The 15,167-nt window shown below is 47.8% G+C and overlaps 1 protein-coding gene across 2 annotated transcripts; it reads left to right on the top strand.

Moving 5' to 3' along the window:
* Positions 1 to 10,814: 10,814 nt before the first annotated feature.
* On the top strand, positions 10,815 to 14,884 carry GPR3 (G protein-coupled receptor 3). Of its 2 annotated transcripts, none has more exons than XM_083750946.1 (2): positions 10,815 to 11,195; positions 12,540 to 14,884. In XM_083750946.1, the coding sequence occupies exon 2, from the start codon at positions 12,556 to 12,558 to the stop codon at positions 13,543 to 13,545; it is 990 nt and encodes a 329-aa protein (XP_083607072.1). In that variant the 5' UTR covers positions 10,815 to 11,195; positions 12,540 to 12,555; the 3' UTR covers positions 13,546 to 14,884. The 2 variants fall into 2 exon arrangements, with proteins under 2 accessions (XP_083607072.1, XP_083607073.1); XM_083750947.1 differs by lacking the exon at positions 10,815 to 11,195 and adding an exon at positions 11,208 to 11,303.
* The last annotated feature ends 283 nt before the right edge of the window (positions 14,885 to 15,167 follow it).

Genomic DNA, 15,167 nt, shown 5'->3' with positions numbered 1-15,167 from the left:
AAATTTCCTTGACCACCTTAGGAATCATCCTGGTATCATACAGGGAGCCTACCTTGAAATAAAGCAGGCAATTCTGTAGCAGAAGCAACTGCCCCCCCCCCCCAGGAGAAAATTCAGCTCTCACCTTGTATCTTAAATGACACATCTGAGGTTATGGAGGAGGGGAAGAATTCTCACTGACTATTGAAAACATCAACTTCAATGCCTTCCTGCCTTCCTCCCTTCTTCTGAGGGAGGGAAATATGCCCAAATGCATCCAGGAAAGGTTAAGACAGGTAATGAACCAAAAGTACCAGGAATTGACGGTGTCCAAAAGCTATTGTGCTCTCAAGAACATTGGGGGGGGGAGGAGAAAGAGAAGAGAAGCGAATGTATCTGCAGTGCGCTGAGTCACCAATTCAGTACAGCCTACACATGTTGATTCATAAAATGGCACATCAGCCCCACTGTCATAAGCCCTGAGTGCTTCCCTGAGCATTTAGGCACTCTCTTAGACTTGCCTCTGTGCATGCATTTGTGCTCACATATACAGCCTGTTGCTTTCTCCCCCCAGACATCCACTCACAGGCCATTAGGTCCAAGCCAGATTTCCCCAGCAGCACTAACAAGCTGCAAGCAGCCTCTGCTCTGCTCTGCTGCTGGCCAGCGGATGTGTGGAGTAATGTGGGTGGGAGAAACTCATTCATTTGGAGAGGGGTGCAATCAAAATGAGGGAAGCCAAGGCCAGTGCAATGCCTCATGTACACCCACACGATCTTAACAAGGTTCCTGCTGTCAATCCTTCTCCAGCATTGCATTGTGCTGGTTAAGGATGTTTCTGCACAGCTAAAGCAGCATGTACTAAATGCTGCTGCTGATCCCTGGTGTACATTTCATGTGAGACGCACAGCTTGGCACCAGCAACCCTATCTCCCTTCCACATGCAAAGAAGGGAGCCCAGTCTTATTGTGGCTTCAGGGATTCCCGCTGAAGATCAGGGATGGAGAGCCTATGACTTTGCTAGACTACAATTTCCATCATCCCCAACCACAGGCCATGCTGACAGAGGGCTCATTCACATTTCCTCTTGTCCCTCTGCTTTTCTCCAGGGAAAATTACTCTTTAGTGCTCAATCGGAGCATATGGCAATTTGGGTTTTCTCTGGATTGACGTTTGCTCCAATTCAGCACTAAAGAGTGGGTTTTCCCTGGGACAGGAGCAAGGCAAGTGGAAAACCACTCAAACCCACGCTCGCTAGGTATGGGATAAGAGCAGGCATAGGCAAGCTTGGCCCTCCAGATGTTTTGGGACTACAACTCCCATGATCCCTAGCTAACAGGACCAGTGGTCAGGGATGGTGGGAATTGTAGTCCCAAAACATCTGGAGGGCCGAGGTTGCCTTTGCCTGGAGGCTGATCAAAGCTGGAATCCAACAACATTTGGAAGGTCACAGGTTCCCCGTCCCTGATTTATAACTACTAAAGGAATGATCCAGTTTACAGTTTTCTTTATTCTATGATATCAGGTGTGATTGATTGATTTCAGTTTATACCCACCTTCTGACACAAAGCACCCAAGGCAATTAACCACAGCAAGGACAGTCAACAATAAAGCAATTTTTAAAATCAAGAGCAATGTGGTTGGCAGAGTGTTGCATTTGGATTAGGGAGAGCAGGGTTCAAATCCTCTCTCGGACATAAAGCTCTCCGTGTGGCCTTCTGCAAGTCTCTCTCAGACAAGCATCCCGCATAATATTAGCAGAGGTTTCCCCATTAAGCTCTGATGTTGTTGAATACAGGGCATCCCTCACAAGAAAGAAGATGGAAAGGAAGAAACATGAACACCTGGAAAGTTTCAGCAATTAGTATCAGCTGCCTGGCTCAAAAAGGGAAGCAACTTAATTACAGGTGCAAGTTGGCATTACTATTTTAAGAAGCAAAACACTTGTTAAGAGATGTAAAAGGGAAAAATCAAGCACCGGATTCTCTTCGCTCAAAAGTCTTTAATTAATCTGGCTTGGTGGTAGGTTGAGAGTTAAAGAAACGGGCAACTGTTTCCCGCATAGGAATAGAATGTGTCGTCCTGCAAAGGCTTGAAACAATGGGTAAAGCTCCACTTTTGCAACTGAATATATTATGCAGATGAAGCACAGTTACCTGTACTTTTCTGTTTTGCATGAGCAGCACCAGGTTGGTAAAGGCTGATCTACAGCTCACCTTGTCAGTGGCAGCACAAGGGACTTCCGTGGTGCGGCTTGCCTATCTCCAGCTATGGCTGTTCCTGGACGAGGCCACAGAGATCCACGCTCTAGTTACTGCCTGTTTGAACAATTGCAGCGGTAGCCAACATGGTGCCCTCCATATGCTGTCGGAGCTTGCTTTTATTAGCCATAGCTAGCATGGCCAATGGTCAGGGACAACAGGAGATGAAGTTCAACAACACTGGCTTCAAAAGAAGATCATGGAGGACAAGAGTATCGACTGCTACTAGCCATAATGGCTATGCTCTGCCTCCATGCTTGCAGCATTGGTGCAGAAACACCTGCTGAAGATCTTGCAGTTAACTCCCTGCCCTTTCCCCATAATTTGTGATTTGTGTCAAAGCACACACACACACACACACATGACAGCCCTAGTGATGGCGGGATGGTCTGAGATGCAGCCGTCACCAAAAGGCTTTGCTTCAGCTTCATGCAGATTAATGAGATGCTGTTTGCAGAGCCAGCTCTCTCCACTGGTTCCCTACAAGGCACTGCTGTGCTTGCCTGCTTCGTACAGGCTGCATAGATTCCAGACACTCAGCCAAGTCTGTGGAAAGAGCGTATTGTGACTTGAGCTCAATAGCACCATGACAATGCACAAAGAGGGTCAAGGACACCCTGAACCAGAGCACTCTCTGTTCTTTTATAATGTGTGTGTATGTGTGAGAGAGAGACGGCGTGCAGCAGCATCACCATACAAATCAGTCTGGAGGAGAGCTGCTCGGCTTCCCATTGAGGGTGTCGGACTGACAGTTACATAGTGTTGCCCTAGCGTGACGCAGTTTAGCAAATACCAATGTTGGACTTAGACCAGGAAGATCTGGGTCCAAGTCACCAGTGTGTGTTGGATTACTTCAGCCCCCTTGCCATATCTGGGGCCCAGAGCATGTTATACATGAGCACATGATTCTGGCCCAGCCTTGTGCCCTCCAGGTGTTTTGGACTCCCATTCCCATAAGCTCCTGCAAGCTGTTCTTTTTCATTATTGAGAGTCAGTGTGATGTCATGGTTAGCTTCCATTGACCTTTTTCCAAAGAAAGCCATGAGACACTCCACAGTCAGTCTTCATTTTATATAATGCATTTATTTTATTCTTTTAAGATTGTAAACCGCCTTGAGTGCCTTGGCAGAAAGGTGGCGTATACATCCAATGAATGAATGATTAATGTGCAAATGTAATTTGAAATGCAGAGGGGTGGGGGATATGAACACATGACCTTGCTCAATTTTAGGCTGGTGATGTGTGCACAGCCTTTATCTGGAGGTATCGATGAGGCAATGCTTTCATTTATTAACCTTCAGAGGCCCCTTACAACCATCCTTCCTTGATTTCTTTTGCTGTATTTCCTTTTATTGTTTTGACCTGGCTTCACCCGGTATCCTCAACTCACCTTGTATCAGAAAAGGCTGCTTTTGCTGCTTTACTGGCATTGTTGCTTTAAAGAAAATTAAAGGGGGGGGGATCAGAAGTGCACGGTGACTGATGAAGTGAATCCCTGCAGCATCACTCACCTTCTTAATTTCCTTTTTGTGAAAAATTGAGAACGGCATCTTCTATGATTTCTGTCCTCCACTCTTTCCCTCTGTGCCATCCTTTGCCTGGGATAGCTCAGTAGGCAGAGCACAGGACTCTTCATCTCAGGGTTGTGGGTTCGAGTACCATGTTGTGCAAAATATTCCTGCATTGGAGGGGTTGGACTAGATGACCCTTGTGGTCCCTTCCAACTCTACAGTTATATGAAACAAGAGAACAGAGAAGGCAACAGTGAGGTGGAGGGAGACCAGAGGGGAAGAAGGCTCTTCAGTCAGTGGTAGAATATCCATTTTGCATGCAGAAGGTTCCAGGCTCAGTCCTCAGCATCTCCAGGTATAGCTGGGAAGACCCCCATTTGACATCCTGGAAAAGCCACTTCCAGCCCGTGTATAAAGTGCACAGCTAGATGGACCAGTGTTCTGACTCACCATAAGGCAGATCCCTATGTTCCTGACGCATTAGCATTTTCTATTATTAATGTATGTGTTCAAAGGCACCTTGGGAGGGCTTTATCCCAAAAGGCAGACTACAAATATTTTAAATAAATAAAAATCCGGTATCATGTTGAGAGCCATTGGCAGACGGCATTCCTTACAATGTGCTCCTAGACTTTAATGGGGTTAAAGAGACAGCATTTCCCAAATTTTGGAAATAAAGTGTGGTTCAGTGTGCTTCACTCCCAACAAGCCATAGTAGAATGTGAAAATATGTGAACTGGTGACTGCTAGCAGGAACAGCGTGGGAAGAACAAGTAAGAGCAGTGTGTATGTTAAAACTCCTAAGCAAAGACAGTTGCCCTCTAAATCTTGCACTCTTCCCTCATCTTTCTCTCTTATGCACTTCCAGCAAAACACTGCAGGGCTAAATCAGCTGCAGGAAAGCTGCCGTAAAGGCTGGTCCAGATTCCCAATTTGCTTTCCCCTGCCCCACCCTGTAACTTCCTTTCCAAAGCTCCCTTGACTTCACCTCATTTCTTGTTCCCCCTCTCCAAAAAGAGATTCCCTACTCTATTTTCCAAATCACTCAGGCTGTTTTCCAGCTACAAATTTCAGGGAATAAATTGCCTCGGCACTGTGATTGGTTTGGAGATTAGGGGTAGGGAATCATGGGCGTAGCCAGGATTTTTGTTAGGGGAGCAGGACTTGCTTGGGGGAGGCAGGACTTTTGTTAGGGGGGCAGAACTCACATGATTGGCCAGTTAGTTAAGTATTTCTATTGTTTTACTAGATGGGGGGTGCCTCCACTTGACTACGCCCATGCAGGGAATCCTTTTAAGCCAGAGGGTCACATGTCAGTGGTGGGCAGGGTCAAAAAAGTGGGCAGAGCAACAAATGAGGATTTTACCTTCATAACAGAAGGATAGCTTTTTCCACACTCCCACGCCCCTCCCTATCCTCCATCCGGCAAGCAGGAAGCAGGATCTGATTTCAAGGGCATATTCCAGCTATGTAAAAAGCACCCAAAAGGAGTCCTGGGGGCCAGAAAGAGAAGATGAGGGGGGCACATTTATCCCCAGGTGTGTTCTGGAGCTTTCAAGTTTCCCCATAACTCAGAAAAAAAACCCCAAGGATATCCAAATTCACTCTCCCTAGGAAGCCAAGGGGCTGAATATCCAAGAGATAACGAGAAGCTTCCCCCCCCCAAAAAAAAGGAAAAATGGGTTGTGACTGCATAGTATTTAAAGCTGTGGAGAGATGAATATGGGGCAGGAAGAGAAGCCTCCCGCTCTGAAATCTTCCAGTTGAAGCAACGGCTTCATTTTGCTTGATGGTAAGGTGAGCCCTGGAGCTAGCAATGCCTTTCATTCAGAGTCGCTGGGTCAAAGAATGGATATTCAGCACCACAGACAGCTCCCTGCTCTGTAGCCCTCGCAGAGCAACTTGAATCTTCAGCAGTGATCAAGATCCTAGGGCAGTTTGTTGTTAGCCTTGCAAACAGACCCACAGGCGACACCTACAACGGGATCAAGTGACCAACCCCTTGTTTTATTTCAAGGCAAAAAAAAATTAAAAATCCATTATGCATACGGGAGCACTCAAGATCATCATCCCGAAATACTTCAAAGGGTGTTCCTTCCACTGCCTGCCTGCTTTCTCTGGTGGGATCTAATTACACATGTATGGCATGCAGTGGGCTATTATATAACTGGTGCTGTTTGATATTCTGCTGGCAGAAGCACCAGCTGAAGAAAAGGGAGATATATTGCATTTCATTCGCTTCAACGGTAGAGTCACTAGTTAAAAATATAAAATAAAAAGATGGAGACAGATGATGCATCATAATCTCAATTAGGATGTTCTATTTTGAAAGATATTCCCCACCTCCACCCCCAGGAAAAGTTCTGAAAAGGAGTTATTTTAAACTGATGATTGTCCACCCCATTCACACTGAAGCACGAGCTTCCACTCTGCTTGAGATGTCTGTAGTGAGAGGAATTGGCACGCACCAATGATTTATGTGACGTAGAAAGGAAGTCTATCCTAAGGTCAGATTGACTCTGGTAGTCTGTCCTGGGGTGGGTATCTTAAAAGGTCATGAAAGTAAATTATATGGTTAAGCTAAGAAGTTCCAAATAACAGGTCAATCAATTTCTCAATCTAGCTCAGTATTTTCTAATTCAGGCCTTTCAGATGTTGCTGAACTACAACTCCTACCATCCCTGGCTATTGGTCATGCTTGCTGGGACTGATGGATATTGTCATTCAGGTATGTCATAGAGAGCCAAACTTTCCTCATACCTCGTCTACTTGGACTGGCAACAAATCTTCAGGGCTTCAGGCAGAGTTCTTTCCCACTACTGCTACCTGCTCCTTTAAATGGAGATGGGAGGGACTGAACCAGAGACCATTCTGCATGCAAAGCATGTACCACCAAGAAATGGTCCCTCCCAGATCTTTCTGGGCCTCAGACCCCAGAGGCAGCCTTATCACATGGCAAAGTAAGGCAGGTTCAGTGGAATATGCTCAAACTGTCTTCCTAGTGAGCAGCCTGGCTGCCGAATTCTGCACCAGCTGAAGTTTCCAAACTGTCTTGGAAGGTTGGCGGTTCAAATCCCCATGATGGGGTGAGCTCCCATTGTTTCGTCCCAGCTCCTGCCAACCTAGCAGTTTGAAAGCACATCAAAGTGCAAGTAGATAAATAGGTACCGTTCCAGCGGGAAGGTAAACGGCATTTCCATGTGCTGCTCTGCTTTTGCCAGAAGCGGCTTAGTCATGCTGGCCACATGACCCGGAAAAACTGTCCTCGGACAAATGTCGGCTCCCTCAGCCAGTCAAGTGAGATGAGCGCCGCAACCCCAGAGTCATTTGCGACTGGACTTAACTGTCAGGGGTCCTTTACCTTTACCTTAGTAATCTAACCCAGGGGTTACCAAAGCGTAGAAAACAGAAGTTAGGCTATCTCTGTCCAAATAAGGGCAGCTGGGTCACCAGCCAAAGCTGATGGAAGACACTCCACACCACTGAGGCCACTTGAGTCTCAAGCAACAGCAGAGGATCCAGGAGTACCCTCAAGCTACATATCTGCTCCTTCAGATGGAGTGTAACCCCAACAAGAACAGGCAACCTGCCATCCATGCAGTCTAAGGAACCACCCACTAAGAGCGCCTCAGTCTTAACTGAACTGAGCTTCACATTGTCCTCTCTCATCCAGTCCATTACCAAGGCAAGGCAATGGTATAGCACTTTCACTGCCTCCCCTGTAGATGCAAAAGAGAAGTGGAACTGTGTGTCATCAGCATATTGCTGACACTGCACTCCAAAACTCTGGATAACCCCACTCAGCAGTTTCATATAGATGTTACAGATTATAGGTGATAAAATTGAACCCTGAGGACTCCATGGGGATGAAAGGCACTCCCCAAGCATCACCCTCTGGAGATGACCATCCATGTAGAACCACCACAAAGTGGGGCCACCCATCCCCTACTCCAGAAGGATACCATGGTTGATGGTACGGAAAGCCACTGAGAGGTTGAGAAGAATTAACAGGGACACATTTCCCCTGTCTCTCTCTCCCAAAATGAGTCATCATGGTGACCAAAGCAGTTTCTGTGCCAGAACTGGGCCTAAACCCTGATTGAAATGGATCTCGAAAATCAGTTTCCTCCAAGAGCACCTGGATCTGGTTCTGTGACCATTCACTCAAGAACCTTGCCCAAGAAGGGGAGATGGGCAACTGGCCAGCAGAGTAGGAAGCAGACAGATCTGATCCTTGAGACATGATCACAAGGAAGGCCTCTGTAAGCCCCTCTGAGCTTCCTAAAAGGTTTATGCATGGGGCGAGGGGGGGGAGTGTTAACATACATGTCAGATTTACATACCTGAGCAAGACTTGTTATTTAAGTTTACCTGGGCAAGCACGCGTAAACAAAAAAGTTTTTAGGAGGTGCCGAAAAGTGTACAGCAAAGATGCCTGCCTTCTATCAATAGGCTGGGAGTTACACAGCGTATGTGCTGCCACACTTGCAAGTGTGAAAGAGCCACTTCTGCCAATCAAAGTGGGCATATATGGGGTAAAGCAATTCTTCAAAGGGAACAGGTCCCAAACTGTTAAGGGCTGTATATAGTAAGAGAGAAACCTTGAATTTCACCCAGCAGCAGCCAATTCAGATCACTGAGCACAGGTGTAATATGCTGGCAAGTTTTCACTCCTGTCAGTAATCACATCACAGCATCCTGAACTGTTTTGGACTCCAACTCCCATCAGCACCAGTTTGCATGGCTGATGGTCAGGAATTACGAGAGTTGTAGTTCAAAGCATTTGGAGGACACCAGATTAAAGAAGGTTTCGACAGAGCAATGAGTTTTGGATTTCCAACAGGCTTTTCACCATCCCATTTCACTGTCTTTAATAGCCCAAGAGAGAGAGGCTGAAAATGTAGATTCAAGCACGTTTCCCTTTAGCCGCACAATGATGTAATGCAGCTAATGAAGGGGAATACAACTCTGTAGCAAATTACCTGGAGACCGGGATTGACAATCAGGCAGTGATTGCAGCTCTGCAAAACACTGTTATCAGCCAGAGTGCCTTGATTCCAAATTAGTCAAAGCCCTTGCTGCTGCTATTTAAAAATGGACCTCCAAATGGATGAACGGTGCTGGAATAAAATGAGTTTGCCCCGTCCAATTTAGAGTCTATGAAGACTGATGAATAAGATCCTTACATGACCACAGATATGAAGGGTTTCCCACAGGTAGCTGGTTGGCAGCTGTGAAAACAGGATGAAGAACATCTATGAAGCTCCTCCAGCTCAGGACTGTCTACACCAGGGGTCTGCAACCTTTAAGACAAAAAGAGCCACTTGGACCCATTTCCGAAGAAGAAAAAAAACTGGGAGCCGCAAAACCATTGCGACATTTAAAACAAATATATCTCCAGAGCCGCGATCTGACAGCGGGTGGGAAGGTGACGTCGGGACAGTGCGTGACTAACGCACGCACCGCCCCCATGCGACATCACAGCCAGTACAGCGCCCGTCACAGTGGGGAGTGTCAGGGCGCACAATGCGCCTCCTCCCCTCGCTAGTATCCGCCCCGGAGCCGCGGCAAAGGTGTAAAAGAGCCACATGCGGCTCCGGAGCCGCGGGTTGCAGACCCCTGGTCTACACTGACAAGCATTGGTTCTCCGGGGTTTTGCGCAGGGAGTCTCTCCCAGCCCTACCTAGAGATGCTGAAGACTGAACCTGGGACCTTCAGCATGCAAGACAGATGCTCTGCCACTGAGCTGCAGCCCTCTCCTCCAGTGCAGGATTAGATGGGCTGTTGGCCTAATTTAGCAGGTTTCTCTTATGTTCTTGCTTAAGGCTCATTCAGAAGTCCAGATTTGGTCAGAAAACCTTTTAAAATCAACTCAGGCACGATGTCCCACAACAGAGCAGAGGTGGCCTTCCAGAGGTGGTTGGACTACAACTCAACCTAAGAGGCCTTGCTGGCTGGGGATAATTTAAGCTGTGGTTCCAACAGCATCTGGAGAGCCACAATTTCCCTACTTGTGTCACACAGGCTCATGCAGAACTATACCCAAAGACTTCAGACAAGGAGCACAGGCAGAAATCCAGCATCTAAGTACAAAGTAAATTGAGGTAAAGCTTTGGTCAGTAAAACCATCCCATGGAGAGATGTCCATGCTCTCAACTTGAAGGACAACGCTCAGTGTGGCAGATGAATCATTATGCCCTCGGTGAGAGATAAAAGGAGAGGGAATCTCCATGATCTGACTTCCACATTTGCTTGGGCATGAGGTTTAGGGACATATACTGATCTACATCCCAAACAAGGGTGGAAGAAGAGAGGCAGCACCTCCTATTCGCCAAGAGGGAGGCTGCCAAGAGGACAGCAGATCTGGCCTCCAAGGAGTTATTCCACAACTGTTGCTGTCACTGTGGCAGCAGGCAATGCATTTCTTGGAGGCTGGACCGGCTGCCCTGGTGGATTCTGCTGCCTGAGGCGCTTGCCTCACCTTGCCTCATGGGTGAGTCGGACCCGAGGCTCGAAATGTTTTGTCCCCTTCATGCTTCGTCCTCGTAGAGACCTAACCTGGAGCATCACAAACCAGCCACACCACCAGCTCTTCCCTCCATTACGTCCTTGGACTAGAGGCGGATTTAGGGCAGCATGACTGGTTCCACAGCACTGGGCACCCAGCCTAGCGGGTGCCACAACTATGACGTAGTGAATTGAACAGAGGACATGCCGAGAGGGTGGGAGGTGCCGAATTTTGAGCCAGCAGAGGGTACTGCTGATATTTGAAAGACTGAAATCCGGCCCTGCTTGGACCACAGTGCTGCTCCCGGTCGGGGAATCCTGGGGCTGGGGAGTCTCTTCCTCCCCCCTCCTCCTCCCTTCACAATTCCTTTTCCGTAGAGGACTTTGGAAGGGCAGGGTGGGCGGGAGGAGGAGGAGGGGGAGGAGGGGGGAGGCACCTGCTGGTTACGCATCAAGAGCCCCAGCGGTGCTGTCTATTATTATTATTGTTATTTTGCATACATTCCCTTTTTTATGAATGGAATTCTCCAGCTTTACTATGCCACACGGCGCGCGCGCGCCCCTATCCTCTGCAGCCAGGTGATTGGCTCCCGCCGCCCATTGACGTCACCCGGGAGAAAGACATGCGAAGTGAGGAGCCGCCCCAGCCCCAAAGCCTGAAGTGTGAGTCACCCTCAAAAAGGGGGCTTGTTCAAGTATAACTCGGCGCTTCTCCTTGCCAGTCTGCCTGCCAGCCAGCCTCGCTGCTCTTCGGATTGCAGCTGCAACGGAGCCTGAAGTCCGCAGCCCTCCCGGTATAGGAGGACCGCGGGCATCTGCATTGAGAGAGGCGGATTCCTTGTCCTGCAGCCACCCAATCGGACGCGCAAGGCAGCGGACCCCCCTCCCCTCCATCCCGATTGAATGTGCAGCCTCCTGTTCTGGAACATCACCCGAGGTAAGTGCCGCCGCCGCCACCATCGCCGCCCTCCTCTTTTCCGCAGTATTTGACACGCTCAGGACAGACCAGCTTCTCTGCATCAAAGCCCCTTTCCCAATGCGAAAGGTGAGACCCATCCCCCCCCAATCCATTTAAAAATTAAGCCTTAGAGCTGCAATCCTCTATGCTTTTACCTGGGAGGAAGCCTCAGTGAACTAAATGAGACTGACTTCTGAGTAGACCTGGACAGGGTTGCAGACATGCCATACATTTAAAGGACACCCCAAAATAGACTCCTGGGAACTGTAGTTTGTTAAGGGTGCTGGGAATTGTAGCACTGTAAAGGGTATGGTGTGCATGCATTCCTAGTCCCCCGGGGAAAAGAGAGGAAGGGGTTTAGAAGCACCCAAACCTCTGTCTCACTTTCTCACCCACATATAGCATTCCCCACCGTAGCCCTGTCTCCAGGAAGCAAACCAGAATGTAGCTCTGCAGTGTGAATTTGGGGGAAATAATTTCTAATAGATAACTGCCTGAATTTTACTAGGCTCGACATGGCATGATGACCAAATAGACTCAAGCGTTGGGGGTTAGTACAACAGACAAGCAAAGAAGAAAAGGGAGCAAAACCGGGTCTTTGGCATATGTAATAACAATGTCAGCTCCGTGGCAAAGGCTGAGATGAGCAGGCTGCTGCCAGACCTTACAAATCCACCGGTGATGCTTTTGGTGCCAAAAGACTGTAATCAGCCTAAGAGTTGTGCTGTAAGGCATCATTGCCGTCTTACAGTTTTCCATTATAGAGTCTTGCGTAAACTTTGGGGAAAGTCAGTGATTTGAGAGAGCTCAGTCTGTGTGTGTTTTGGGCAAGGGAGGGGGTGAATTAAGTAAGGAAGGAAGATTATTGCCAGGTACGCAGTGATGATGTAATCCGGGGAAGCGTACGTTGACCAGAAACAATAGTGGCATTTTGTTTACTATCCTTTATCTTGATGGCTTTATTTGAGAAAAAAGAAAGGAGGGCTGGGGGGAGGGGGAGAACGATGGCAAACAATGACAGGCCCTTGCCAGAAATATCCCATCCAGAGACCATAGATAAGAAGCATGCAGCCATCACGTGCAACAGGGATGCATTTTGATGGGCACTCCTACCACCAGCAGCAAACTTCAGCACTGAAAGGCAGCCTGTTTGCCTCTGCCTTGATTCCCAGCACCATAAAGGCTAGAGTTGGTTCTAAAAACCCCACCCACCTCCATCAACACACACACACACACACCCTCTGGTCCCCAGACACTTACAACGCCTGCCGATTTCCATCATGTCTCAGAGGACGCTAAGTGGGTGTTTTTGTGCCACTGCAGGTCATCAGAGGACAGCATGAAAGAGGAGGTGCGCCTCAATGCCACTGAAGACCAGCAGCCCGGCTGGTTCCTGCCCAGCAATGGCAGCAGCAATTCCCTGTATCTCTCTGAAGCTCCTCCTTCTCTTCCCTTGAATCCTTGGGACGTGGTGCTTTGCGTTTCCGGGACCATCATCTCCTGCGAGAATGCCATTGTGGTGGCCATCATTTTCTACACCCCTGCCTTCCGGACTCCGATGTTCCTCCTGATTGGGAGCTTAGCCACCGCAGACCTGCTAGCCGGCTTGGGCCTCATCTTCCACTTTGCCTTTGTTTACTGCATCCAGTCCCAGGTGGTGAACCTCATCACGGTGGGCCTCTTGGTGTGCTCCTTCACCGCCAGCGTGGGCAGCCTCCTGGCCATCACCATAGACCGGTACCTGTCCCTCTACAATGCGCTGACCTACTATTCGGAAAGGACGGTGACCCGGACGTACATCATGCTCATCATCACCTGGGGGGTCTCTATCTGCTTCGGTCTGCTGCCCGTCATGGGCTGGAACTGCCTGAAGGATGACTCCACCTGCAGCATCGTCAAACCCCTGACCAAGAACAACCTCATCATCCTCTCCATCTCCTTCTTCATGGTCTTCGCCATGATGTTGCAGCTCTACGTGCAGATCTGCAAGATCGTCTGCAGGCATGCACAGCAGATTGCCCTCCAGAGACACTTCTTGGCCACTTCGCACTACGTCACCACCAGGAAAGGCATCTCCACCTTGGCTGTCATCCTGGGGACTTTTGCTTCCTGTTGGCTCCCCTTTGCCATTTACTGCCTCCTCGGAGATTACACGTACCCAGCTCTCTACACCTATATGACAATACTCCCGGCTACCTACAATTCCATGATCAACCCTGTGATCTATGCCTTCAGGAACCAAGAAATCCAAAAAGTGTTGTGGACTATCTGCTGCGGCTGCATTTCTTCCACCATGCCTTTCCGGTCCAGATCTCCCAGTGACGTCTGAGTCACCCCACTCCTAAGGATCCTGCGCTGCTCAAAGACTAATTCGCAAAAATCCTTTCCCCCTCCTTCCTTTCTCCCCTTCCCAATGTCCTTTCCCTTATGTGAGTGAACTTGCCGTTTTATCTTTTTATTTATTTTTCACTTAGGGAAAGAAGAGAGAAATATATATCATTTATTTTTTTAATCCATACATTAAAAAACAAAACACAAACGTGTTTCGGACAGATTGGTGTGTGTGTCTGTGTGGTTGCGTGTGTGTGTCTGTGTGTTATTTACTTGTTCAAAATCTGATGTCAGTTGTTTGTTTGAGATCTTTGTAATGCATTATTTTCTTAAATGGGAAGAAACCTCAAGACCTTTTGACCTTGCTTTTTGAGTTCCTACAGCCTTAATTACCTCAGATCTTCAGAAAATATTTTTCTACATTTAAACAAATTCCGTTGTATCCCCTTCTCCATCTTTTATTTCTCCCACCCCACCCAACTGATGGAAGAAGAGAGAGACCCAAAATTTGCCAGCTTCTAAAATAAATGTACACATTATTTATTTGTATTTTCCAGCTTTTAGAAACAAAATAGACTTTCCCCTGTTCTGTATTTTGCTGCCCTCTGGTGTTCGTTCTGTTTTAATGCACATAAAAATATGAAGGTGGGGGAAAAGGGAGAGAGGAGGATTATTTTGCATGTCTCGCAAAGCCAGTATTAACAAATGGAATGTATAACTATTAGCTATAAACAATGTGAGTTGAAAGAGATTAATATGTTGCTAAGGCTACAATCCTAGACACATTTACCAGGGAGCAAGTCCCACAGAACCCAGTGGGACTTACATCTAAGTAGGCATGCCTAGGATTGTGCTATCATGAACCTCAGAGGTAATACTCTAAAATAAGTGATTTAAGGATCACAGTCATTGCACTAGAAACTGTCATGCACAGGAGAGGGGGGGGCATTTCTGACTACGGGGAAACAGAACAGCCAACATTGAAAACCATGGATCACATAGTCTATAAATCAACCTTTCTCAACCTGGTGCCCTCCGGATGTTGTTGGGCAAAAGCTCCCATTGTCCCAAGCATTGGCCATCTAGGGTTTTTTTGTCAAGTAACATCCAGGAAGGGGCTGGGGCAAGCTGATCTATATACTGTATTTCCTCCCCTGCTCCCTCTGAATTTGCACAAATCCTGGCAAGGAAATTAATGTAACAAGGCACTTTTGGAAATCTGATGTTTTTACTACTGTGTTGCAGAGCAGCTTATAGAAAAGGCTCTGTATGAGTTGAGAAGTACTGTACACTTTTGTTTACAGCCATCAGAGAAATAAAGATAATTTTGTGATACACGTGGCTGCCTGCTGCTTTTGGGGTGGTGGTGGTGGTTTTGCAGATGGCAGATGTTGCTCCAGGGCCAGCTGCAGAGACTGAAAGGGCTCCTGTGCTGATGCTGCGCGTTCTCACCCCTAAACCTGTTGCTTCCCCCTGCCTGGCACCCACAAACAGCAGCCTGCTTAGTCATTTCAGGTTGAAAACACCTTGACAGCAAAAACTTATTTTGGATATGAAACTCTGGGAGTTGAGTCACAGCAAATACCAGCAAAGTATTGCCACAACCCTCCTGCACAGAGC

This window comes from Podarcis gaigeae (genome assembly GCF_964106915.1).
Source record: "Podarcis gaigeae genome assembly, chromosome: 8".
Classification (NCBI taxonomy): Eukaryota; Metazoa; Chordata; class Lepidosauria; order Squamata; family Lacertidae; genus Podarcis; species Podarcis gaigeae.
Note: the sequence above shows the minus strand (reverse complement) of the source record. Positions and strands in the feature narration are given on the sequence as shown.

Bases quoted from the DNA above. Each gene is read 5' to 3' on its own strand.
- GPR3 (XM_083750946.1), top strand. From the start codon at position 12,556: ATGAAAGAGGAGGTGCGCCTCAATGCCACTGAAGACCAGCAGCCCGGC.